We start from the raw sequence: 27,985 nt of genomic DNA, 5'->3' as shown, positions 1-27,985 counted from the left end.
AAGTATAGCGTGTGAAAAGCTACATTAAAAGTATAGCGTGTGAAAAGCTACATTAAAAGTATAGCGTGTGAAAAGCTACATTAAAAGTATAGCGTGTGAAAAGCTACATTAAAAGTATAGCGTGTGAAAAGCTACATTAAAAGTATAGCGTGTGAAAAGCTACATTAAAAGTATAGCGTGTGAAAAGCTACATTAAAAGTAATTTTTTGAGATTGAACGCAGTGAATTAAAGAGGTAAAATTAACTCTTATTTTTTTCTAAATCAAATGCGATGTTTCCTTCACGGCAATGTTTATTGTTAATGAACCCTTTAGTTCCACTTTCTTGAATCTTGCGCAAGCATAATCGGTTCCAATTACAGTTGATAGGCAATTACGAACCACGTCAGTCGAAAACCATGGTTTACAAGGATTTCAGCACTTAACGTCCACTAGGATCAGTGTTGGACTGAATTCTTCGAATAATGAAGGAAAAACCAGCATTCAGTTAATTTGTACTTGTTACGTATCGGATGTCATTCATGGTGTCCAACGAATTTAGTTTTCCCCGAATTTAGGGTAATTTTCCAGAATTTAGGATATTACCCCCAAAATTTAGGGTAATAACTCCTTATTTAGGGTAATGGCTACTCTTGGCTATTTCGATGCTGTATCAAAGTTTCACGGTACTCCTGGTGAAGTGAATAAATTTTTAAAAGCTCATTGTGTTATCCCTGAAAGGCTAATGTCCCAAGGGTGATTCTGACTTGGCTTTTAGGTTAGATCAGCAAATCTACTAAAATGCTTCTGCAAAGGCTAAAGATTGCTACAACAAAAAAAGGACGTAGGTGTCAATCCTAGTGTAAGGATTTATTAGCGATTTACTTTTTGAGACCTGGAAGGGGTGTTCGGGTGCTTACCTTCCCAGCTAGGGGTTGTGACCATAGGTTTGTGACCTGGGAAAGGGGATCGGGGTTTTAATCTGGGAACTGCTAAGTTAGGTGGGTTTGTCAGGTTCTGTACCCTTTTACAAACCCCTAAAGTGTTAATCTCATTTTGTCCTGTTTTTGCACACAAAATCCCAAGTTCCCACTCTTTCTACAGGTTCCTCAACCAATGATGGAGATGCAGAATTCTCTAGGAGACTTTGGGCAGCGGCAGTTAAATTTAGGTCAGGACGATGAGGTGAATGACTTGGATCTTGAGACTTTGATCCCTAATTCAGTCAGAAAATAGTCTTTCTGAGAAAGCCTTTCCAGGCAGTGTTCGACAAGTGAAGGAGGTTTCAGCTTCCTATTAGTTGATGTGAATTTCTTTGTTTAGGGTCTGGAGAAGCAGAAGTAAATGGACCCTGTCAGAGCCCTTGTTACCCCACCAGGGAGTTGGGAAAGGAAAAATACAGAAGGGACACACCCTATACCCCATCATTGCTCTAGACAAGACCAAGAGATACCAGCAGGAAGGAGAAGATTTTTATGGTCTCGCCCTTCTTGCTCAGGAGATTACACAGTGAGCAGAGGATCGTGATGTTATTCTCAGACACTATTTCATAACAGGAAGGAGGTCATTGCAGATGCTTTCAGCCGGGGTTAGCAGGCGATAGGTTCCGAATGGACCCCATGCCAGGAAGTAGATTGCATTGTACACCTTTGGCCAGCTAACATATATCTGTTTGCAACTGCTTTAGGTTTCAGTCTTCCAGTATATTCACAGCCCTTAGAATAGCATCAACCTGCAGGGGTCAACTTGTGCTTAAAGACTGGGAACCTACAAACCTTTGCCTTTCCACCCTTATGGATGATAGACCAGGTCTTTCAAAAATTTTAATCATTGCAGAGGTGCACAATGACCCTGGTAGCCCCGTTCTGGCCTCAGAAGGAATAGTTTGCAAGACACTTAGAACTCTCCATAGACATTCCAAGAAAGTTGCCTGTCAGATACGACCTCTTATGCCAACCACACATCCACAGGTTCCATCTTGGACAGTTTTCTTTACATCTATGCGCCTGGAGACTGTCAAGCGTGTGTCTAAAGTGAGGAAAGTGTCTTCATAAGTGGCAGAACAGCTCCTAAGCCACAAAGACACACAACCAGTTTAAACTACCAGCATAAGTGGGTAGTGCATAGAGGTTGGTGTAAGAGGAACCACCACACTTAGTCTAGACCTACAGGTCCGAAGGAGAGAGAGCTTTCAGTGTCAGCTGTTATAGCTTGCAAGTCGGCACTGCGTTTAGGATGTTTTAGTGAAGTATTTGAGACCCTATATTCTCTGATCTGATCACAATTTGATTTTGGGGTTCCCCAGTTATCCATTAATCATAGTAAGTGGGACATGAATGTGGTTCTCAAGCTTCTAGCAGGGGCTGTTTGAACCTATTGGACTAGCATCACTCAGTCTTTACTACCAAGACACTTTTCTTAGTTATATGAGCTACAGTCAAGAGACTAACGGTCGTATGCTAAGAGAAAATAAAGGGACACTAATATAGACCCTATATTAAATTCCTATGCTTAGAACATATACAGGCCCTATAAATTTAGGGTTCCCTATAATTTAAGGGGTGGTTCCAATACTATTTAAAGGGTGGCCCAGACATGCCTTTCGCAAGCCTATAAATAAATAGTAGTCATGATATCAACTCTTTGCTTGTGAAAAACATTTACATTATCAAAAGATGTCTTACAAAAATAATAACACATAAAAAAGAAAAACTATTGAACAGGTGGGCCAAACTTCATATTTTATGAACTCGGAGATGTCCCTCTCGGAGTTCAAGCACAACACAACAAAACAAGCTTCTGCCAAGTTTCACAGGTAAGAATTTCTTTGATTATTTTTTTAGCAAAGTAAGTGATAAAATAGTAGTTGCAAGTAAACTTGTCATTTGAATTCGTAAATAAATTACATTCTTCCAATAGATATGATAGCTCATGCATGGAAAAGGTGTTGGTTTTTAACTGATGCTAAAAGGTTCATCTGTTTTTAAGAGAAATTGTTGTATTTGTGCAAAGTTTACATTAAGTTTGGCTTGGAGAAGTTGAGAAATTCTGGTAACTAATCTTAACGAAACCAAAGTAACCTAGGCAGGGGGGTGACCCTCTGGAAGAGAATGCCAAAACGAGGCTTTATCCTTTAGATTCTAACAAAATGAACTAATTTTCATCCACAATTTTGCCTTTTTATAAATGATTTAGACATCTGGAGATGATTCCCAGGTTTTCAAGAATAATTCAACTAATGTGAACCTAATGTAGGAAATCATAGCTCCAAGTTGGTTGTGTTGGGCTGGTGATGGTAGCCTAACTTAGGGTTCGTTCATTACTGTGTAAGATCATTTAGATGGTGTCTAGAGTAGGCCTAGGGTTGATTTCCAGCATGATCATCATCTGATAAGTGTAAAAACCAATTTGAACCTAATTTGGGAATTTCATAGTGCATCTAAGTTTATGCCTAGTCTACTAAAGTGTAAGTTAGCTGTGCAGTGTGGACTGTGGAGGGCTGCTGTTGAGCTAGCCAGGGGTCAAGGGTGGCAGATTAGGTTTTGTAGAGTTAAACACTAGGCTAACAAACATTTTATGAGTCTTACATTACACACACACTTCATATATTTCAGCATGTACCGACAATTCCGTCATATCCGAAACCTTCAGCGCTATCAGCATGGCCACATACGTAGGGTTGTGACAGACCGAAGCAACCCATTCCATGCCATGACAGAGGAAGAACTTCTGATGAGGTTCCGATTAAGTAAAGAATGCACACTTTCATTGATTGCAAAGATAGAGCATCGACTGCCCAATGCTCTTAGCAACAGAGGTAGGCATGAGTCGTTATCACATTGTTTTTGTGCTTATATGTCAGGTGATGAGCTATTCGTGAGTGATGTAATGCTCATTTTGGTAATAGTATAGAACACCACGCTCTCCATTTACTCCAATATGATGTAATCCTGCAGTTCTCACCTTCTTGCACAGTAATTAGGTGATTATTTAAATTCTGGGAAAGCAATAATTAGCAAGATATGTTGAAGAGGGGAAAAGGGGTTATGAAAAGAAAATAGTTCGGTTTCCTCACTATACGACATGGAACTGACATCAACAGTCAACCAAACAGATCGTGATGCCAGGGTACATAAACAGAAGTTCGTGATGTCAGCGTACATTTGATATACTGTATATTCAAAATATACTTAATCAAGAATTGTGATTACTCAAAAGTGTCACTATTTGTAAATTGCATATTTTAAGGACACTTTTGAGTAATTAATCCAATTCTAATTAAGTATATTTTGAATATACAGTAAATCAAATGTACGCTGGCATCACAAACTTCTGTTTATGTACGCTGGCATCACGAATTCTGTTTGGTTGACGATGTTGACGTGTCATTTCCAAGTCGTTTAGTGAGGAAACCGAGCTATTTTCTTTTTATAACCCCTTCCCCCTCTTCAACATATCTTGCTAATTATTGCTTGACCAGAATTTAAATAACCCCCTAATTACTGTGCAAGAAGGTGAGAGCTGCAGGATTCCATTATATTGGAGTAAATGGAGAGCGTAGTGTTCTATACTATTACCCTCATTTTTACTTATTTAACAACATTTCCTTAATAATAATATACCAGGTAGGTACAGTACATAAGGTGCCTTCATTACCTGTAAGCACAAGCAAAAGTGATTTTTATGTCTGTATACTGTACTGCAGTGATTCTCAACCAGTGTGCCAAGGCGCAATGATATGCCACAACTTATTCAAGCAGTATGGTGATATTTACTGAAGTAAAATAAGTTCTTATTTATACCCGGTATTTTTTTATGTCTGTAGTTCTCTATCTTATAATTATATGTATACCCTTTTAAATTTTGCCAAGTATACTGTATGCTGTGGTATTATTATTATTGTTACTATCCAAGCTACAACCCTAGTTGGAAAAGCAAGATGCTATAAGCCCAGGGACTCGCACAGGGAAAAATAGCCCAGTGAGGAAAGGAAATAAGGAAATAAATTAATGAAGAGAACAAATTAACAATAAATCATTCTAAAATAAGAAACGTCAAAACAGACACGTCATATAATCAAAATCATCAAAAACCAATATGTCATAAATAAACTATAAAAAGACTCTGTCCGCCTGGTCAACAAAAAAGCATTTGCTCCAACTTTGAACTTTTGAAGTTCTACTGATTCAACCACCCGATTAGGAAGATCATTCCACAACTTGGTCACAGCTGGAATAAAACTTCTAGAGTACTGCGTAGTATTGAGCCTTGTGATGGAGAAGGCCTGGCTATTAGAATTAACTGCCTGCCTAGTATTACGAACAGGATAGAATTGTCCAGGGAGATCTGAATGTAAAGGATGGTCAGAGTTATGAAAATTCTTATGCAACATGCATAATGAACTAATTGAACGACGGTGCCAGAGATTAATATCTAGATCAGGAATAAGAAATTTAATAGACCGTAAGTTTCTGTCCAACAAATTAAGATGAGAATCAGCAGCTGAAGACCAGACAGGAGAACAATACTCAAAACAAGGTAGAATGAAAGAATTAAAACACTTCTAAAGAATAGATTGATCACCGAAAATCTTGAAAGACTTTCTCAATAAGCCTAGTTTTTGTGAAATTGAAGAAGACACAGAACTTATATGTTTCTCAAAAGTAAATTTACTGTCGAGAATCACACCTAAAATTTTGAAAGTTTCATACATATTTAAAGAAACATTATCAATACTGAGATCCGGATGTTGAGGAACCACCGTCCTTGACCTACTTACAATCATACTTTGAGTTTTGTTAGGATTCAACTTCATACCCCATAATTTGCACCATGCATTAATTCTAGCTAAATCTCTATCAAGGGATTCACCAACCCTAGATCTACATTCAGGGGATGGAATTGATGCAAAGAGAGTAGCATCATCTACATATGCAACAAGCTTGTTTTCTAGGCCAAACCACATGTCATGTGTATATAGTATAAAAAGTAATGGGCCAAGAACACTACCCTGTGGAACACCGGATATCACATTCCTATAATCACTATGGTGCCCATCAACAACAACTCTTTGAGATCTATTACTTAAAAAATCAATAATAATGCTAAGAAACGACCCACCCACTCCCAATTGTTTCAGTTTGAAAACAAGGGCCCCATGATTAACCCACCCACTCCCAACTGTTTCAGTTTGAAAACTAGGGCCTCATGATTAACACGGTCAAAGGCAGGACTAAAATCAAGGCCAATCATATGAGCTTCCCGACCACAATCAAGGGATTTCTGTACAGCATTGGAGATTGTAAGAAGGGCATCACATGCTCCAACGCCTTTACGAAAACCAAATTGCAAACAAGGGAGTAGATGATTACCTTCAGCAAACCTATTAAGACGTTTTGCCAGAAGACGTTCAAAAACTTTAGATAATATGGGAGTTATGGAAATTGGGCGGTAATCAGTGGGACTTGAGCTACCACAAACACATTTTCATAGAGGAGTAACATTACCAATTCTCCAACTAGTGCTAAAAGCTCCTCTTCTTGCTAACTTGCGCAAAATAACATAACTTTGGAGCTAAGAAATCTGCTCTTTATAAAAAACAAAGGAAAAATACCATTTGGGTCTACACCTCCATAAGCATCAAGGTCCATCAACAGAGCTTTAATCTCACGATATCGAAAAGCTAAACTAGTTAGTTTAGCCTCAGGAAAACAGGAATGAGGAAGTTCAAGTTTTTCATTACTCTGTTTACTGTCAAAATCATCAGCCAAAAGGGTTGCCTTTTCCTTTGGACAGTGAGTGACACAGCCATCTGGTTTAAGTAAAGGAGGAACTGTTGCATCTACACTAAAGAGTGCAGATTTAAGGGTAGACCACCATTTATGTTCCTGAGTTGTACCAGTAAGTGTTTCTTTTATGGTTAAATTGTACTCCTTTTCAGTTGAGGCATAAACACTGAGCAAAAGGTCGAAGCTGAGTATAGTTGTTCCAGGTCAAATCTGATCTGTTACCCTTCCAAAGTTGATAGGCCTCCTGCTTCTCCAAAAAAAGCACGTCTACAATCATCATTGAACCACGGTTTGTCCTTCACTCGGTACCTTACGAGATCTTAAGTGTGCCATTGGTAAAAAAAGGTTGAGGCATTTGCTGTACTTAGTTTACTTAGGCAAGTTATTTTATTGGTTTCTGCTAAATGTGTTATTTGAAAGGTTATATGAAGTTGCCTAGAGATATTATGCTTAATGCAGTAAAAGATTATACAATTTTTTTAAGTAAAAACAGTTTAGAATTATGCCTGGACATGGTTTGAGTAAAGTATTTCATGATTTTTTCTTTTTCCACAGGCTGTCCTGTGCCTTCTCACCTGCAGGTCCTAATTGGATTGAGATACATTGCCACTGGAAACGACCAACTTGGTATATCTGATTGGTGTGACATATCACAGTCTTGTTAGTAGAAGTGTTGGCAAGGTAGCATATGCAATTGGAAGTTTGTGTGCAGAGTTCATCAAGTTTCCAGACTAAGATAATATCACCAGGATTAAGCATGAATTTATGACTAGCTGGAATGCCAGGTGTAATTGGGTGCACTGACTGCACTCATATTGCAATTGAGATGCCAAGTCACCCGCGTCCTGAAGTTTTCTGCAACAGAAAAGGTTATTTTTCATTTAATGTACAAACAGCCTGTGGTCCTCAGTTGCAGCTGTACAACATTGTAGCTCGGTGGCCTGGCAGTGCACATAACAGCAATATTTTTGAAAATAGTCGACTGTCAAGAACTCGAAAATGGTATTCTGCCTGGACACTTGTTGGGTGATAGTGGCTATCCATGTCGTGAATATTTGTTGACCCCTCTGACAGCTCCTCATGGCAGTGGAGAGAACCGCTATAATGCGAAATGCGAAAGTGGTGAGAGAGTATTTGGACTATTAAAGAAAATTTGCTTGCCTTGGAAAGAAGATGAGGATTCTATGAGAAATATCAAACACAGTTGCTGCTACTGTTCTCCACAATTCCGCCATCGCCTACAGATCACCTGAGCCAGATAAATTCATGAACTTCATGATTCAGATGACCCAGAAGCCCAAGGAAACATACAAGAGGATGAATTGAGGCAGCAACCTCAAGCAATGAGAAATATCGAAGGAGTCTTTAAAAGACAGCACATCATCAGAGAATATTTTGCTTAGGAAAAAAAAACACCACCACTAGGCTTAATGTTACCAAAAACTAATTTCAAAGCAATGTATATGATACAGTTTTGGAAAATAAATCAGAAACAAGTATTTGTAATTTTAATTTCCACAAAAATATATACAGTACAGTAGTCAATTACATTACATAATTTCATCATAAGCGAAATAATATATATAATATATCACTAGAAGTGACATTAGATCAGTTTAAAACATCGAGTTCACATTCTTTTGGTTACCTGTCTTAGTTCTTCTGTTACTTCCAACATTTTCTTGCCCACATCAATCTTGATTTGATGAGCCTGGAGACGATGGTTTTCCATCCTCATTTTCTTTAGTTTTTCTTTCTTAATTTCAATATCTAGGCTGAGGCTTTCCATTGTCTTTTCATGCTCCGCCTTCCATTGTCTTTTCATGCTCCTTCCGTTGCATCTCAAGAGATGCTTCAAAGCTGGCCTCCTGAGTGAACTTTGTTGTTCGTCGGCCCTTTCGGGCTGGGGTAAATTTTGATAGGCCTGGTGTTGGTGTGTATTCTGTTGGGGTGTGTGTGGCATTAAACTGTATAGAGGTGGGTGTGTTTGTTTGAGTATCCTGTGTCATGTTAGCTTCTTGAGAGGAGACTTTGCCAGCTCGTGTGCTCTGTGTTGTGTTGAATTCAGTTGAGGTGAGTTTGGGAGGTGTTGTGATGGAGTGTATAGAGTTGTTAGTGTGCTGTGCCATTATTTGAGAATCAAACCTTATCTCACATTTTTGCCCATCATTTCTAATACCAATCATAGAATGTGGTTGTCCTGAAAAGAAAAAAAAAAAGAAAAAAGGTTATGCTATAATTGTACTGGAGAACATTACTTAAAAAAAGTTATGCTATGATTGTACTGGAGAAAATTACTTTTGCAAACTGTGGGGCTATTAATTCCTCCTAATTCTATAAAAGAATCCATAAAAGTAAAGCAAATATTTAAGAGATGAATGATTTACCTAATCCTAACAATTACACAGTTATGGGTCACACCATGTTAGACATGATTCTTGGGTAATAGTATAGAACACCACACTATCCATTTGTTCCAATATAATGGAATCCTGCAGTTCTCACCTTCTTGCACAGTAATTAGGGGGTTATTTAAATTTTTGGAAAGAAATAATTAGCAAGATATGTTGAAGAGGGGGAAGGGGTTATAAAAAGTAAATAGCTCGGTTTCCTCACTAAACGTCTTGGAACTGACACGTCAACATCATGAACTAGACAGATTTCGTGATGCCAGCTTACATAAACAGAAGTTCGTGATGCCAGCGTACATTTGATTTACTGTATATTCAAAATATACTTAATTAAAACGGATTAATTACTCAAGTGTCCTTGAAATATATTTTGAATATACAGTATATCAAATGTACGCTGGCATCTCGAACTTCTGTTTAGTTGACTATGTTGACGACAGTTCCATGTCGTTTAGTGAGGAAACCGAGCTATTTTCTCTTTATAACCCCTTCTCCCCTTTTCAACATATCTTGCTAATTATTGCTTTCCAAAAATTTAAATAACCCCCTAATTACTGTGCAAGACGTTGAGAACTGCAGGATTCCATTATCTTTATAAATTGATAGGTAGGGGATGCATAAAACAAGTGACTTCCTCTCAATTTTATGGGAAAAAAATAATAGAGAAACAAAACATTTGTATGAAAATCAGTAAAATATGCAAAACATCCAAGCTGAGCTTTCTGTAGAATTATCAAAGTAGGACTTACCAGTACTCTGATGTGCATCACAGTCCAGTTCATTCTCCTCACCATCAAGGTCATAACTTATGATAGTAAGGATTTTAGCAGTCTGTTCATCTTCAGGCTTAGGAGGAGCACCACCACCTGTCCTCATAGTCTCTCGCTTATAGGCTGCATGCTGTTTCTTTGCTCTGAAATTTTTACAACAATTCAGTGGTTAAATGAATATCTTTGTTCCAAACAATTAGGCTAACCAGTATATAGCCTGAAATTAAGACCAAACGATTAGGCTAACCAGTATATAGCCTGAAATTAAGACCAAACAATTAGGCTAATCAGTATATAGCCTGAAATTAAGAACAAAAGCCAAGCAATTAGGTTAACAAGTATATAGCCTGAAATTAAGACCAAATAATTAGGCTAACCAGTATATAGCCTTAAATTAAGAACAAAAGCCAAGCAATTAGGCTAACCAGTATATAGCCTTAAATTAAGAAAACAAAAACAAAAAATTAGGCTAATCAGCAGATAGCCTGAAATTAAGACCAAACAATTAGGCTAGCCAGTATAAAGCCTTAAATTATGAATAAAAGCCAAACAATTAGGCTAACCAGTATGAAGTCTGAAATTAAGAATAGTACAAACTACAATGAAAATTATTTATTTGCTCAGCCTTTGAAAAGTATGTTATTCCTTACATATAGCCTAAATAAAACTCATCCTCGCCAATCCCTAAGCTGATGCTTGCTTATGTATGCAGGAAGTGAGTCAAGAGTACTATTACTTTAATGTGTTTATGAATACTTACTTTCCTTTTGCATTCTCCCAGACTTTCTTCAGCTGTTGCTGGCTTCTTGGTGGTCCATAACCAGCAGCATTAAATAAGGTAGTGACTTCTTCCCATGCTGCTTTTTTTCGATGGATGATGCGGAAGTCATGGCTCTTATTGAATAAAATTTCGCTCCTTTCCTCTATCAAGGTCACCAGCATTGTTTTCTCACTTGTAGTTATGTATCTTGCTCTTATACAATCCTTTTCTGCCATTTCCACTGTCTATATGTCGTCACTAACTCGTTGAAAGAACAGGAATGGACGACACACGTGTACCCAACTTAGTTAATATCCTCACACAGAGTTGCCAGGTTCGCCTTTTTTCAGGCTAAAAACTTCAAATTTGGCCCTTTTTGAAATTTTTTAGCCTTTAGCAATATCATAAAAAAGGTTGTCCTTAAATGCTATAATATTGGCTTTTTTTTTTTACTCTGGGTTGACCTTATAAATCTGCAGTTGATCAGAAGTTGGACTCCCCTACACTTTCCATAGGGTATAAAGAAGGCCCTATAATTGGAGGCCCTATATTTTCTCTTAGCATACGGCCGTAAGTCATCCCTGCTTTTGTAGACACAAGAAGTAAGGACGTTGTCAAAGTCCTCAACAACTTAAATAAAAATAAATAAAAGTTCAAAAGGTGGGGTTAGGCAGAGACTAATCTACAATTCAACAAAGTGTATTTCACTAAAGAGTACATCTTGAGCACATTTAAGTTACTTGAAAAGTCTTGAAAAATTTTAAATCTTATTCATAAAACTAAGTGCTCTTCTAAACAATCTTGATTAATGTTACTTATTCTTGGGCGAACAAACGGTCAGGGAACGAAGGTACAAATACATGAATTTACTTTAACGTTCATCTCACTTCTCTTCTCTAAAACATTCAAGTTTAAGTTCTCAGAATATTGGTCTTAAATAGCAGAGTAATTATGAGACCTGTATGACTGACTCGTGGCGACTTGAACCCGACTGAGTGGTGCGCAGGGCGTGACACAGCGTCCATGGGAAGAGACTATATGTGGACATCGAGAGGGGTTGTTTGTTAACTTTTGGATACATCCGGAAGGCCTTCGTCTCCTGGGCAAAGGGTTAGGCATCCACAAATAGCAAAGGGTTAGGCGACCACAATATAGCAAAAGGTTAGGCGATTTATATAAATTATATTCACTGTGGATTTATATCTCTGTGTTCATAATCATGTTCCTGGGTAAAAGAAAGTAAAACAATAAAGAGCAAGCTGTACATAAATATTGTAAACAAACAAATAAATTTTAAGTTAGAATGGGAAAAGGCATAATTAGGCAATCTTCAAAGGAAAGCTAGAAATTTCTTGATTAAGTTGTGGCTTTTTAGATTTTATAAAAATTGACTCTGCTATTCTTATTTCATTTTCATATGAGCCTCTGTATATTATTGAAAAGTTGTCCAAAGAGAATGAACACTTACAATCCATTTCGCAATGGTCTCGTATGCTGGACTGTAAAGGTTTGGACAAGGCTCTGCTAATTCCCTTGTGATCTTGGTAGCGAGAAAAAATGCATTTTTTCGTGGAGCCAATGTTAGCTAATTGGCAATTTGGACAGTTAAACAGGTAAACCACCATTGATTCAAAGGTCTTTTGCAGCTTTTCTTTATGGTTAACAAAACTTTTTATTTTGGAGTAATTATAGAATATTAAATTCGGTTTAATTTGTGGTAGGTATAGACACCAACATTTACAGAAAACCTTCTCACACAGGACTCGGAGTTAATTTTTTGAGTAGATGCTATGCCAATTTCAAGTTAAAACACATTTAGCACAATGTTTTACCGAGCGTTTAGATTAACGTCATCTTTTGAAAATTTTCATAAGGAAATGTGTTTCCTGGAGAAATTCTTTTTCAACAATGGTTTCCCATCCAAAATATTCTATTATAAACTCAGAACTTTCCTTAACAGTATATTTTGACCTAAACCAAAGAAATTTGGTCCAAAAAAAGTTGAACTCTTCCTAAAATTACCTTATTTTAATGATGAAACAAACAAATATCAAAATCAGAATACATGAGATCCTGAGTAAATACCTACCACAAATTAAACCGAATTTAATATTCTATAATTACTCTAAAATAAAAAGTTTAGGGATCTTTTCGGTTTTAGTGCCTATCGAATTTAAATGTTTTTTTTATTCCAAAGTATGTATTTTGATGTGGAAAACCCTAAAATGATGACCATTTTGTGGAGAAATTATTTATCAACACTTAAATTGGCTTATATCAATCAACATCTTACTGAAATGCTGCGATTTCTCTGTGCGCTTTCTTGATTTTCAGGGCACTACTGAACCTAAGAAAACCCACCTAACCTAGCATAGGGGCCCTGTATCCCTACCTAGGCCTACCGGGGGGGGGGGGCCTCTGCCCCCCTGCGACCCCCCCTTAAGGCCACAGTGATTTCCGGGACACTACCGAACCTAATACAACCACCTAACCTAGGGCCCTGTACCCCTACCTAGGCCTAGCCCCTGCGACCCCCCCCCCCCCCTTACAGCCACTACCTATCACATCCATCAATAAATAATTTCTCCACAAAATCGTTATAATTTTTGGGTTTTCCACATCAAAATACATACATTGTAATAAAAAAACATTAAAATTCGATAGGCACTCAAACCGAAAAAACCCAAGTTTTGTTAACCATAAAGAAAAGCTGCAAAAGACCTTTGAATCAATGGTGGTTTACCTGTTTAACTGTCCAAATTGCCAATTAGCTTACATTGGCTCCACGAAAAAATGCATTTTTTCTCGCTACCAAGATCACAAGGGAATTAGCAGCCGAACTGGCAGAGCCTTATCCAAACCTTTACAGTCCAGCGTACGAGACCATTGCGAAATGGATTGTAAGTGTTCATTCTCTTTGGACAACTTTTCAATAATGTACAGAGGTTCATATGAAAATGAAATAAGAATAGCAGAGTCAATTTTTATAAAATCTAAAAAGCCACAACTTAATCAAGAAATTTCTAGCTTTCCTTTGAAGATTGCCTAATTATGCCTTTTCCCATTCTAACTTAAAATTTATTTGTTTGTTTACAATATTTATGTACAGCTTGCTCTTTATTGTTTTACTTTCTTTTACTCAGGAACATGATTATGAACACAGATGTTTGAAACGTTGTGATTTGTTGGTGACTGAAATAAATTTAATCATAAATCATAATAATACTAATCTACAGAAAACGAAATCGGTAACACAACATATATATTTTAAGGTGGTGAAACGTGGAAGTAAAAATAAAATACGAAACTCAATTCAGTATTTTAATAAAAAAGCATAAAGTACGAACAATCATATTAAATTAACAATCTCCTTTTTAGTTTCAATGACCTTTCTGTTATCGGCTATAGACTCTGCATCATAACCTGTAAGTTTAGACAGTTACATTATAAACAAGAATTACCACCGAATAACTTTAAAGAACTAGTACTTGTAAGGCACAAACTTTAATATGAAAACTATATTGCTCAATCTACGGGCAATACACAAATTCTTCATTACCAATCTAGGATAAATTGGTCGGGTTACAATTAGCGGTCGTTACTGCACCCAGGTAAGCCTACCACACCTACTATGATCAAGGAAGAAAGGGACCTAATTACAGGTAGACCAACAATATCAAATATTCTCAAATAATATCGACATATAGTATCAGTAACAAATTAATAACCTACCACCGGAAAACAACACCATCCGTATAACGGGCTAAGACTGATTGATACAATCCAACTATAACACTGGCACTCGCAGAACTGTACGAGAAAAAAATAAAGTAAAACTATTACGGATGCATAATGCATGAAAAGTTTTACGTAACTTTTCCTTACAGTTATTTTATTGTTATTTTAGATCACGTCAGGATTTCTGAAACCTCAACTAAAGACACTAATGACCTTACCTTAGTTAAAGGGTGAAGCATGTATGGCTTAAGTGAAGGATTTTATATCAATCATGCGCTTCGTGCAAGATGCAAAGTCCAGAGATGGGGAGAGAGAGAGAGAGTGTGAGCCTGTATTTAGCAAAGAGGCATTTTCGAAATCAAAGCCCAAACGTCTACAGGATCCATTCATAATAAATGTCTTCAACTCAGTACGTCTGTTTAGAGCTCTTCATAGCAGCCCAGCACCCACGGTGTCCAAAAGGGTTGTAGCAGTGAAGTGAGTGAACCCCTTAAGCTACAGTCTCCGTTGAAGTAGCAGAATTCACTGACGACCATTTCTCCGCTGTCACACGTTAGCTCTGAAAGCAAAACAAAGATTAGTTCCCGAGAATTATTGCTTGTCTTGGTCCTTAAGACCACCCAACAACAGATAAGGCCATTATGCAAATTAATTTAAAATTACATTCCAAAAAGCCTGTAAAGACATTTTACAAAAAACAGTCATGCACACAGAACATATAACAGAAAATTACCCCACTCAAGTCCACACAAAACTGCGTGAGAAAATTCGAAAAAAACAATTTATACAGAAAACTCAATTATATTTATTTTTGTACATTGGAGGGCACAGGATGCAAATTTCTCACCACTAGAAATTTGCATCAAACCTTATAACTAAGTTTAGTCAAATTTCTGCTCCTAATGGCAGCTTTCCTGAGAGTCCTTTGGGGTGAACTCTCATTAATAGACAACCTATGGGAGCTCTGTTTGTCCTCATTATCTGAATTGTAGGATGCATCTGGAACTACCTTAAGATAAGGGATTAAAGTAGTGACATTTATTTTAATCAACTCACGAGTCTTCCCTTTAAGTATAATAGCCCCAGTAGTTTCCCCCAAATCATTCTCCTCTATACCCTTCATAATTCCCAATGGAAAATTAATGGTTTTAGTGTTTGGTTCTTTAATGAGGACTATATCACCAATGCCCAACTTCTGGTGACAAACTGGTCTATATCTGTCCTTGCGGTCCACAGCCTGAGCTACCAGGGTACTTAAAAACTCATTCTGGTAAGCATCTAGAAGATTATACCTAACCTTACGAAGTTTTTCATACTCGTCCTTTATTACTTCTGTAGGGCTGCTACTCATCTTCCACTCAGGATCATCAGGTACCTCTTGTAAATCTGGAATTAAATTAAACGACACCATTTTATACCCCTTGACCAACATTCTGGAGTTATGGGCTCTGGGCAAGAATGTGCCTCAGTCTCCCTTAAAGATTCCTTAAAGGCTATTGGCCTCTTATTAGCTAAATGAACAACATTACACTAAATATTCAAAATCAGGCAAAGAAAGTACCCAAGTTTTAACAGCAGAAAAAATAAGTTTCTTCACTAATTTTACGCAAGACTCTACAAGTGATCCTAGCTCACTATGGCCTTTAAAGAATTGCTGAAACTTTACATGCTTAATGCCATTAGACTCCAAATACAATTTAGTGTCAGGATCATTGATGAAGCTAGTGATTATGTTACCTCCTGCAACCAAGTGCAAGCCTGGATCACTAACACAAAGCTGCGGGAATCCATATTCAAAAACATGTAATGAAAAGGCTCTCAAATACTCATTCACACTTAAATCTCGACAGATCTTCAAATTAATAGCCCTTGACCAAGTGCAGGTGAAACACAAAATCCATACCTTCATCTTTTCAGCTCCTTGTTTAACGTTAAATGGTCCAATGAAACAACAAAAATATTAGAAAATGGAACAGCAGGGGGACTAGAACGAAATTCTCGATAAGTGTTCTGGTTCAATCTCACACTTCTTGTGTTAAACCTGTGGCACGGAACACATTGTTTAATGGCATTCTTAATGACAGAAATGTTTCGGAATGAAAAGGCACTTATGGAGCTCAGATAGGACAGAATAGCAACCACCAAGCAATAATTTGGCATGTGTATCTATTATAATTAGTTTAGTCAAATAACTCTTGGGATAAAGCTATATAGGAAACAGTTTGTCATGTCCATACCATTTCTTGAACTTTGATTTTACTCTTAAAATGCCATCTGAATCTATGAACACATTAAGTTGGCTCACAAGTGGAGGTATATCCTTCAAAGGTTTACTTGTGAGTCTAAGTAAGAAAATATTTCCATAAAGTGTTTCTGTTGATCTTCTAGAATTAATTTCCTTAAAGCTAAAGTAGAATAGTTTACATTAGTCAAATTGTCTACTTCAACTCCCGCTTTCCTCTTCCAGTGGTCAACACAAAGCATTACCCTCCTGTAAATCAATTTAAGCTTTTCTAAAGTAGAATATTTCTCATGTTCAACAAGAGGTTCACCTGGAAACGCACTTTGCTCACCAACAGAAATACTAAGAGCATTAATGTTTGAGCTAGGAACTGTGAAATAAAGAAACTCATTGCCAGGCACCACCTCAGGACCTGAAATAAAGAATGATTTTAGAGACAAGACTAGGAGAAAGGCATCGGGTGACAGTCTGTTGGATTGTTTTTTCCAGCTATAAAGATAAAACAGACAGGTTTAATTTCACATAATTCCCTGATATTGCTTATCCTATTCTGTACAAATACTGAATGCTTCTGCATTTTGGAGTACAGTATGTACATTCTGATGCTTGCAGCCACTGCAAAGCACAACTGGAATCACAGTACAAATCTAAGCCATCAATGTCAATGGACTTCACACACGGAGGATCAGCCAGATCTCTATAAATCTCCATCAGGGTTTCTACCCGTAATGATATAGCATTCAACTCCAGTGCTGGAACGGACTTACCTTTCAACAACTTATTGATCAAGCGGTTCTTTGCCTGCAAAAAGCTAATCTCACCTGAGTCAATATCTTCAATGTATACCACAGTACCATAAAAATCACGACTTGCGTCTGTGAATGCTTTCAATCTAAATTTTCCATTTCTTTGCCCAATGAACCTCTGGACTTTCACCGGCTGGGAACCATTCACCTGCCTGCAAATGTTCCTCCATTCCCTTTGGAGACTGGGGGATAGTACTTGATCCCAAGCCAGCTCCTTTGAGCACTGGAGTCTATGCACATAAAGTTTACTTCTATCAAAGACAGGAATGTTAAAACCAAAAACATCAAAGTTAGTCTGCAAAACCTTACGTTTTGTATCAGTATCTGGGTTTAGCGAGATTTCCTTAGTATAAATTACATCATCAGCCCTATTCCATACAATACCAAAAAGGCTATTCTCAACCGGAGTACTGGTTTCAAACTTTGCATCAATTTCAGCCTGAAGGGTAACATCATTTGTTACTAACTGTTTTATCTCAAACTTATATGGGTTGAAAATATACGGCAACTGTGAACAAGCCCACTTCAAATACTGAGAATCAGCAGAACCAACAGCTCCATTGTCCAAATAAAATGGAGAGTACAACAATAACTTAAGGTTCCTCAGCTGTGGGTCTGGTTCATATTGGTGCACTAGTATATAATACAGAGCTAGCATGAGTAAAAATGGACTACAACGAAGACCAAAACTAAGTCTAACATTATTGAAGGCTACAAGAGAGTAATCGTTCCTCTGTACATTTTTGAACCAAAAAAACAGCAACCTAGCTTGATCATTATTGTTCAAGGACAACATGTTTAAAGCTTTCTTAAGATCATACGTTAATAACTTATAAAACCTCAAGTGTAAGAAGGCTAAAGACAGCTTCTGGTTAAGGTTAGGTCCTGGATCTATACACTGATTATGAGAGAAACCACACTTAACTTTGACAGTTTCTTTGAGATTAGACAAAAACACAATACGGCACTTTGTGGTTTCTTTCTCAGGCCTAAAAACAGCCATGTGTGGGAGAAATGAATAATTTGGATGCTCTGCCTTAAATGAATCTAAGTCTGAAATCTTCTCAATTATTCCATCTTTTAACTGATCCCTAATTACCTGGTCAACTAACTGCAAATGCCCATCCTTTTTCCGTAATTTCTTAAAATTTGCCTTTAGTATCAACCTTGAGAGATTTTCATTAGTTGATAACCAATGTGCAATTTTGCTATTCCTCAAGAGGGGAACTATAAGTCTTCCACCCTTTTCTCTTGAAAAATTACTCAACGCAAAATTCACCCACTTCTGATTAGTCTCCGACGTAATACTTTCAGCACTATTGGCGTCCAGATTCAAAAAGCGGCGGCATTCGTGTTCAAGCACTTCATCAGTAGCCTTGAGCAATTTATATTCTTCAATCTGACCTTTATCATCTAACACGGCTATGTTACTGCCTACCTCAAGTTCCTTGTAATGTAGGTCACACACTTCATCATCCAAAAGAGGGTCAATTTGTATTGTACATAAGAAAGAACAGGTAGTAATTTGGGAGCAAGAGGAAAAATCAGTCCTGCTTGAGCGTAGTGGATTAATTACTTCTAACCTCTCATTACAAATATTAGGCAGACCCAAAAATTTAATATTTTTGCTTAAATTTTCAAGGTTTCCCATTAGCAAAATACCATGTTGTGATTCAGTGTATACTGAAGGTGAGTTACAACCAAAGGCTACATCTTTTCCCATTAAAGCGTAATGTGCATCAGATCCCAATAAAACCTGAACATCATCAATACCGTCACTGTCTTTGCAAAGTTTCTTATCTGCCAATATGAATCCCTTATTCTCAAAAGATTCCACTATCTTGCCTAATCCTGGAAGATTCAACTTTATATTAATGCTATGAACCACAAGTGCAGGAACATTTGAAATACAATTTCCAAATTTCACAGGAAGTTGAAAAAGTCTGCTTATATATTCTTTAGAACTATTAAACCCATTAACAGTTAATTTTACACTAGGTTCAAGAACAGGCAAACTACACTTATTAAGCAAGCTCTCTGTAACAAAGGAACTCTGAGAACAGCTATCCTTAAGACCTCTAAAAATACCATCCACTCCAGGGACAGTAAATGAAAAGGAAGGGAGTACTGTCTTATTGACAATACTGGGAAGAACTGCAATACTACTATTCACTTCATTAATGGAAGCTTCCCTCTTAACATCAGCTTTACCCAAATGTATTGGAGTACATTCTTTATGCTTTCCCTCAGGGGGGCGAAAGCTTAACTTCAGAAGACTGAGCACAGTTAGTGAAAATGAAGCCCCGAACATTTCACGCACTTTAGACGAAATTCAAATCTACATTGCCTACTCATATGGTTAAGGATAGTCTCCATCTTACAAGGGTGATTTTTGCCAATTTTTTTTCTTTGCTAAAAGTCTTCCTCTTGCCTATCAGAAGGCCATGATATGTGTAGAATTCATCTCCAGCCTCTATATTGCCCTCCATGGTCATCAACGCCCCCCTTATGTTAATAGTAAAAATAAGAAATATCATTAGTAATTTTCTAATTTTTATAGTTTACCCCTTAAAAACTGTTCAAAGTCGTTTTCTCATATCAGTGACATCAAAGAAAATGGGCTTAGGGGCTACTATGATTTTATATCCAATATTTCTATCATCAGACAAAAATCGTAATTTCTCGTTTTTTCTTTTTTTCGGGAGAGGGGTGTATTTCTTTGCTTGTCCTGCTCTTATGCCTTGAGTAATATAATATTTAGATGTTTTAGGCTATCAAGTGACATAATACCTACAAAAACAAAGGTGGTTTTTTCCCTAAATAGAGATTTTAATTTTTGGTGAATATTTATTTCTAGGTTTCCCACCATCAACGGCTTGGCTTTCACTAAAGTTATTGCTCGTTTTTTTCTTGCTGTGTGCTTATTTACTGTTCGATTTTGATAAGCACACAAACATAATAACAGAGTGAATTCTCACTGGTCACCAAATAACATTTAAGTCGCTAGCTCCGATTTTCAAATTTTTATTAATAAAATCCTTCATTTTACCTGTAGGATGATAAAACTTAGAGGATATGCCTTATTATAGTGCTAATAATGCCTAAAAATTTCATTAGAGTGTCTTGATTTGTGTATTTTTGGGAGATATTTTTTACGATTGGCACCCATTCAGGGTGGAGCCTACTTAAGATTCCCACATCGAAAACATCCTTTTAGTATTTTCAAACGATGAAGCTTTGCTTCTGGAGTGTCATAACTTTTGCATTTAAATATAGAATGATTATTTTCACCTTCTACACAAAGTGTACAATAAAACATCCTAACCTCAGGCAATGTCTTGATAGCTAAACTAGTAGTTTTCTGTCTAACACTAGATTGAAGAGTACGTAAAGAAACTTCACTTTTCAAGCAATTTTCATACCTCTCATTGGCAATAAAGAAATAGTCCATTATCTCCTGAACAGAAGGATAAGTCTTTGTAGTAATACAAACCAATTCCATCTTAAACTTGTCATTAAGTCCATTCCACATGAAATATTGAATAAAATCATCAGGGGTCATTTTAAGAGTCTTCACAGATTCAACAACTGTTCTTAAAATGGAAATAAACTTAAAAGGGTCATCAGATTCCCCCAATCTTAAACTCGTCAATGTTTTTATAGAAGAAGTTTTACGATGTACTTCCGAGGCAAAGGCTAACTTAAGCAAGTCTTTGGCGTCCTTGTAAGTCTGTTTGTCTGCTTCCAACGAATTCAATAAAACTTTGGCTCTTCCCTCTACCTGCTGTCTCAAAAGAAGTAACAAATCCCTGTTTGGGTAACTAAATGATTGGGTAGTGCTTTCAAACTCCGATATAAACCTAATGAAATCTTCCCCATCCGTACTACTGAACTTTGGTAATGGAGCTGTGGGCTGTTTAAGTAGACTTTTAGCAACCCCAACAGTTCGAGGTGCAGATGCCACCTCTAGGTGAGGAATACAATATTCTATCTTATCAAAATATTCAATACAGGTTGCAATCTCTGACTCCCTAGCATCCTCACTGAAATCCCCTTCCGAAATTCTAAGGAAAAATATTTCATCATTCAAATCAGTAAGTAGTCTTTTATGACTTACCAGTACACTACTTTCAGAATTTTTTTGACCAGCACTTGAGTCGAAAAGGACTCTATACGATTATAAATATCCGTAACCTTCTTCCTGATTACCTTGCGTTTTGAGATTAATGTTTTAAGATCAGACATCGTGACTGAATGATTATAAAAAATATTAAATTCTTAGTCTTTTAAATGCGATAACAACTCAACATTTACCACCACCCTCCAAATAAAAGGGCTTAATAGACTTTGATAAACTTCCAAATGGACAGAAAGGTTCAATAAGCAAATATATAAAATAGTTAACCTAGACACCGCGGATAATGCTTCACCGAGGGAAAAATCCCAATTCTAAAATAAACTGTACCGAAAAAAATTGGAAAATAACAGAGAAACAAGTCTCTCCCCCTCCCCCCATTCCGACTTTACCGAGCACTAAGTGAGCTAACGACCAACCTCCACATACACCACCTGAAGTGGCCCAACGTTGGGCGCCATATACAGAAAATGAAATTTGACAATATATATATATATTTTAAGGTGGTGAAACATGGAGGTAAAAATAAAATACGAAACTCAATTTAGTATTTTAATAAAAAAGCATAAAGTACGAACAATCATATTAAATTAATCTCCTTTTTAGTTTCAATGACCTTTCTGTTATCGGCTATAGACTCTGCATCATAACCTGTAAGTTTAGACAGTTACATTATAAACAAGAATTACCACCGAATAACTTTAAAGAACTAGTACTTGTAAGGCACAAACTTTAATATGAAAACTATATTGCTCAATCTACGGGCAATACACAAAAATTCTTCATTACCAATCGAGGATAAATTGGTCAGGTTACAATTAGCGGTCGTTACTGCACCCAGGTAAGCCTACCACACCTACAATGATCAAGGAAGAAAGGGACCTAATTACAGGTAGACCAACAATATCAATATTCTCAAATAAATAATATCGACATATAGTATCAGTAACAAATTAATAACCTACCACCGGAAAACAACACCATCCGTATAACGGGCTAAGACTGATTGATACAATCCAACTATAACACTGGCACTCGCAGAACTGTACGAGAAAAAAATAAAGTAACAAAACTATTACGGATGCATAATTCATGAAAAGTTTTACGTAACTTTTCCTTACAGTTATTTTATTGTTATTTTAGATCACGTCAGGATTTCTGAAACCTCAACTAAAAGACACTAATGACCTTACCTTAGTTAAAGGGTGAAGCATGTATGGCTTAAGTGAAGGATTTTATATCAATCATGCACTGCTTCGTGCAAGATGCAAAGTCCAGAGATGGGGAGAGAGAGAGAGAGAGTGTGAGCCTGTATTTAGCAAAGAGGCATTTTCGAAATCAAAGCCCAAACGTCTACAGGATCCATTTATAATAAATGTCTCCAACTCAGTACGTCTGTTTAGAGCTCTTCATAGCAGCCCAGCACCCACGGTGTCCAAAAGGGTTGTAGCAGTGAAGTGAGTGAACCCCTTAAGCTACAGTCTCCGTTGAAGTAGCAGAATTCACTGACGACCATTTCTCCGCTGTCACACGTTAGCTCTGAAAGCAAAACAAAGATTAGTTCCCGAGAATTATTGCTTGTCTTGGTCCTTAAGACCACCCAACAACAGATAAGGCCATTATGCAAATTAATTTAAAATTACATTCCAAAAAGCCTGTAAAGACATTTTACAAAAAACAGTCATGCACACAGAACATATAACAGAAAATTACCCCACTCAAGTCCACACAAAACTGCGTGAGAAAATTCGAAAAAAACAATTTATACAGAAAACTCAATTATATTTATTTTTGTACATTGGAGGGCACAGGATGCAAATTTCTCACCACTAGAAATTTGCATCAAACCTTATAACTAAGTTTAGTCAAATTTCTGCTCCTAATGGCAGCTTTCCTGAGAGTCCTTTGGGGTGAACTCTCATTAATAGACAACCTATGGGAGCTCTGTTTGTCCTCATTATCTGAATTGTAGGATGCATCTGGAACTACCTTAAGATAAGGGATTAAAGTAGTGACATTTATTTTAATCAACTCACGAGTCTTCCCTTTAAGTATAATAGCCCCAGTAGTTTCCCCCAAATCATTCTCCTCTATACCCTTCATAATTCCCAATGGAAAATTAATGGTTTTAGTGTTTGGTTCTTTAATGAGGACTATATCACCAATGCCCAACTTCTGGTGACAAACTGGTCTATATCTGTCCTTGCGGTCCACAGCCTGAGCTACCAGGGTACTTAAAAACTCATTCTGGTAAGCTTCTAGAAGATTATACCTAACCTTACGAAGTTTTTCATACTCGTCCTTTATTACTTCTGTAGGGCTGCTACTCATCTTCCACTCAGGATCATCAGGTACCTCTTGTAAATCTGGAATTAAATTAAACGACACCAGCTTATACCCCTTGACTAACATTCTGGAGTTATGGGCTCTGGGCAAGAATGTGCCTCAGTCTCCCTTAAAGATTCCTTAAAGGCTATTGGCCTCTTGTTAGCTAAATGAACACCATTACACACTAAATATTCAAAATCAGTCAAAGAAAGTACCCAAGTTTTAACAGCAGAAAAAATAAGTTTCTTCACTAATTTTACGCAAGAGACTACAAGTGATCCTAGCTCACTATGGCTTTTAAAGAATTGCTGAAACTTTACATGCTTAATGCCATTAGACTCCAAATACAATTTAGTGTCAGGATCATTGATGAAGCTAGTGATTATGTTACCTCCTGCAACCAAGTGCAAGCCTGGATCACTAACACAAAGCTGCGGGAATCCATATTCAAAAACATGTAATGAAAAGGCTCTCAAATACTCATTCACACTTAAATCTCGACAGATCTTCAAATTAATAGCCCTTGACCAAGTGCAGGTGAAACACAAAATCCATACCTTCATCTTTTCAGCTCCTTGTTTAACGTTAAATGGTCCAATGAAATCAACAAAAATATTAGAAAATGGAACAGCAGGGGGACTAGAACGAAATTCTCGATAAGTGTTCTGGTTCAATCTCACACTTCTTGTGTTAAACCTGTGGCATGGAACACATTGTTTAATGGCATTCTTAATGACAGAAATGTTTAGGAATGAAAAGGCACTTACGGAGCTCAGATAGGACAGAATAGCAACCACCAAGCAATAATTTGGCATGTGTATCTATTATAATTAGTTTAGTCAAATAACTCTTGGGATAAAGCTATATAGGAAACAGTTTGTCATGTCCATACCATTTCTTGAACTTTGATTTTACTCTTAAAATGCCATCTGAATCTATGAACACATTAAGTTGGCTCACAAGTGGAGGTATATCCTTCAAAGGTTTACTTGTGAGTCTAAGTAAGAAAATATTTCCATAAAGTGTTTCTGTTGATCTTCTAGAATTAATTTCCTTAAAGCTAAAGTAGAATAGTTTACATTAGTCAAATTGTCTACTTCAACTCCCGCTTTCCTCTTCCAGTGGTCAACACAAAGCATTACCCTCCTGTAAATCAATTTAAGCTTTTCTGAAGTAGAATATTTCTCATGTTCAAGAGGTTCACCTGGAAACGCACTCTGCTCACCAACAGAAATACTAAGAGCATTAATGTTTGAGCTAGGAACTGTGAAATAAAGAAACTCATTGCCAGGCACCACCTCAGGACCTGAAATAAAGAATGATTTTAGAGACAAGACTAGGAGAAAGGCATCGGGTGACAGTGTGTTGGATTGTCTTTTCCAGCTATAAAGATAAAACAGACATGTTTTTCACATAATTTCCTGATATTGCTTATCCTATTCTGTACAAATACTGAATGCTTCTGCATTTTGGAGTACAGTATGTACATTCTGATGCTTGCAGCCACTGCAAAACACAACTGGAATCACAGTACAAATCTAAGCCATCAATGTCAATTGACTTCACACACGAAGGATCAGCCAGATCTCTATAAATCTCCATCAGGGTTTCTACCCGTAATGATATAGCATTCAACTCCAGTGCTGGAACGGACTTACCTTTCAACAACTTATTGATCAAGCGGTTCTTTACCTGCAAAAAACTAATCTCACCTGAGTCAATATCTTCAATGTATACCACAGTACCATAAAAATCACGACTTGCGTCTGTGAATGCTTTCAATCTAAATTTTCCATTTCTTTGCCCAATGAACCTCTGGACTTTCACCGGCTGGGAACCATTCACCTGCCTGCAAATGTTCCTCCATTCCCTTTGGAGACTGGGGGATAGTACTTGATCCCAAGCCAGCTCCTTTGAGCACTGGAGTCTATGCATATAAAGTTTACTTCTATCAAAGACAGGAATATTAAAACCAAAAACATCAAAGTTAGTCTGCAAAACCTTACGTTTTGTATCAGTATCTGGGTTTAGCGAGATTTCCTTAGTATAAATTACATCATCAGCCCTATTCCATACAATACCAAAAAGGCTATTCTCAACCGGAGTACTGGTTTCAAACTTTGCATCAATTTCAGCCTGAAGGGTAACATCATTTGTTACTAACTGTTTTATCTCAAACTTATATGGGTTGAAAATATACGGCAACTGTGAACAAGCCCACTTCAAATACAGAGACTCAGCAGAACCAACAGCTCCATTGTCCATATAAAATAGAGAGTACAACAATAACTTAAGGTTCCTCAGCTGTGGTTCTGGTTCATATTGGTGCACTAGTATATAATACAGAGCTAGCATGAGTAAAAATGGACTACAACGAAGACCAAAACCAAGTCTAACATTATTGTAGGCTACAAGAGAGTAATCGTTCCTCTGTACATTTTTGAACCAAAAAAACAGCAACCTAGCTTGATCATTATTGTTCAAGGACAACATGTTTAAAGCTTTCTTAAGATCATACGTTAATAACTTATCAAACCTCAAGTGTAAGAAGGCTAAAGACAGCTTCTGGTTAAGGTTAGGTCCTGGATCTATACACTGATTATGAGAGAAACCACACTTAACTGACAGTTTCTTTGAGATTAGACAAAAACACAATACGGCACTTTGTGGTTTCTTTCTCAGGCCTAAAAACAGCCATGTGTGGGAGAAATGAATAATTTGGATGCTCTGCCTTAAATGAATCTAAGTCTGAAATCTTCTCAATTATTCCATCTTTTAACTGATCCCTAATTACCTGATCAACTAACTGCAAATGCCCATCCTTTTTCCGTAATTTCTTAAAATTTGCCTTTAGTATCAACCTTGAGAGATTTTCATTAGTTGATAACCAATGTGCAATTTTGCTATTCCTCAAGAGGGGAACTATAAGTCTTCCACCCTTTTCTCTTGAAAAATTACTCAACGCAAAATTCACCCACTTCTGATTAGTCTCCGACGTAATACTTTCAGCACTATTGGCGTCCAGATTCAAAAAGCGGCGGCATTCGTGTTCAAGCACTTCATCAGTAGCCTTGAGCAATTTAGATTCTACAATCTGACCTTTATCATCTAACACGGCTATGTTACTGCCTACCTCAAGTTCCTTGTAATGTAGGTCACACACTTCATCATCCAAAAGAGGGTCAATTTGTATTTTACATAAGAAAGAACAGGTAGTAATTTGGGAGCAAGAGGAAAAATCAGTCCTGCTTGAACGTAGTGGATTAATTACTTCTAACCTCTCATTACAAATATTAGGCAGACCCAAAAATTTAATATTTTTGCTTAAATTTTCAAGGTTTCCCATTAGCAAAATACCATATTGTGATTCAGTGCACACTGAAGGGGAGTTACAACCAAAGGCTACATCTTTACCCATTAAAGCGTAATGTGCATCAGATCCCAATAAAACCTGAACATCATCAATACCGTCACTGTCTTTGCAAAGTTTCTTATCTGCCAATATGAATCCCTTATTCTCAAAAGATTCCACTATCTTGCCTAATCCTGGAAGATTCAACTTTATATTAATGCTATGAACCACAAGTGCAGGAACATTTGAAATACAATTTCCAAATTTCACAGGAAGTTGAAAAAGTCTGCTTATATATTCTTTAGAACTATTAAACCCATTAACAGTTAATTTTACACTAGGTTCAAGAACAGGCAAACTACACTTATTAAGCAAGCTCTCTGTAACAAAGGAACTCTGAGAACAGCCATCCTTAAGACCTCTAAAAATACCATCCACTCCAAGGACAGTAAATGAAAAGGAAGGGAGTACTGTCTTATTGACAATACTGGGAAGAACTGCAATACTACTATTCACTTCATTAATGGAAGCTTCCCTCTTAACATCAGCTTTACCCAAATGTATTGGAGTACCTTCTTTATGCTTTCCCTCAGGGGGGCGAAAGCTTAACTTCAGAAGACTTTGAGCACAGATAGTGAAAATGAAGCCCCGAACATTTCACGCACTTTAGACGAAAT

At 37.0% G+C, this 27,985-nt stretch overlaps 1 protein-coding gene and 2 pseudogenes across 1 annotated transcript; 1 reads left to right on the top strand and 2 right to left on the bottom strand.

Annotated features, from left to right (window-relative positions):
* Window positions 1–57: 57 nt before the first annotated feature.
* LOC137640637 (putative nuclease HARBI1) lies at window positions 58–8,169 on the top strand (annotated as a pseudogene).
* Window positions 8,170–8,396: 227 nt separating this feature from the next.
* LOC137641237 (myb/SANT-like DNA-binding domain-containing protein 3) lies at window positions 8,397–10,943 on the bottom strand (annotated as a pseudogene).
* A 3,288-nt stretch (window positions 10,944–14,231) lies between these two features.
* Window positions 14,232–19,814, bottom strand: LOC137641564 (uncharacterized). The gene is made up of 3 exons (XM_068374252.1): window positions 14,664–19,814; window positions 14,440–14,517; window positions 14,232–14,333 (listed from the first exon to the last, which is right to left on the bottom strand). Exon 1 carries the CDS (start codon window positions 19,802–19,804, stop codon window positions 17,228–17,230), a length of 2,577 nt encoding a protein of 858 aa, XP_068230353.1. The 5' UTR covers window positions 19,805–19,814; the 3' UTR covers window positions 14,232–14,333; window positions 14,440–14,517; window positions 14,664–17,227.
* Between the last annotated feature and the right edge of the window lie 8,171 nt (window positions 19,815–27,985).

This window comes from Palaemon carinicauda, chromosome 5, assembly GCF_036898095.1.
Source record: "Palaemon carinicauda isolate YSFRI2023 chromosome 5, ASM3689809v2, whole genome shotgun sequence".
NCBI lineage: Eukaryota > Metazoa > Arthropoda > Malacostraca > Decapoda > Palaemonidae > Palaemon > Palaemon carinicauda.
This window is presented reverse-complemented; position numbering and strand designations above follow the sequence as displayed.

Bases quoted from the DNA above. Each gene is read 5' to 3' on its own strand.
- LOC137641564 (XM_068374252.1), bottom strand. From the start codon at position 19,804: ATGTTCGGGGCTTCATTTTCACTAACTGTGCTCAGTCTTCTGAAGTTA.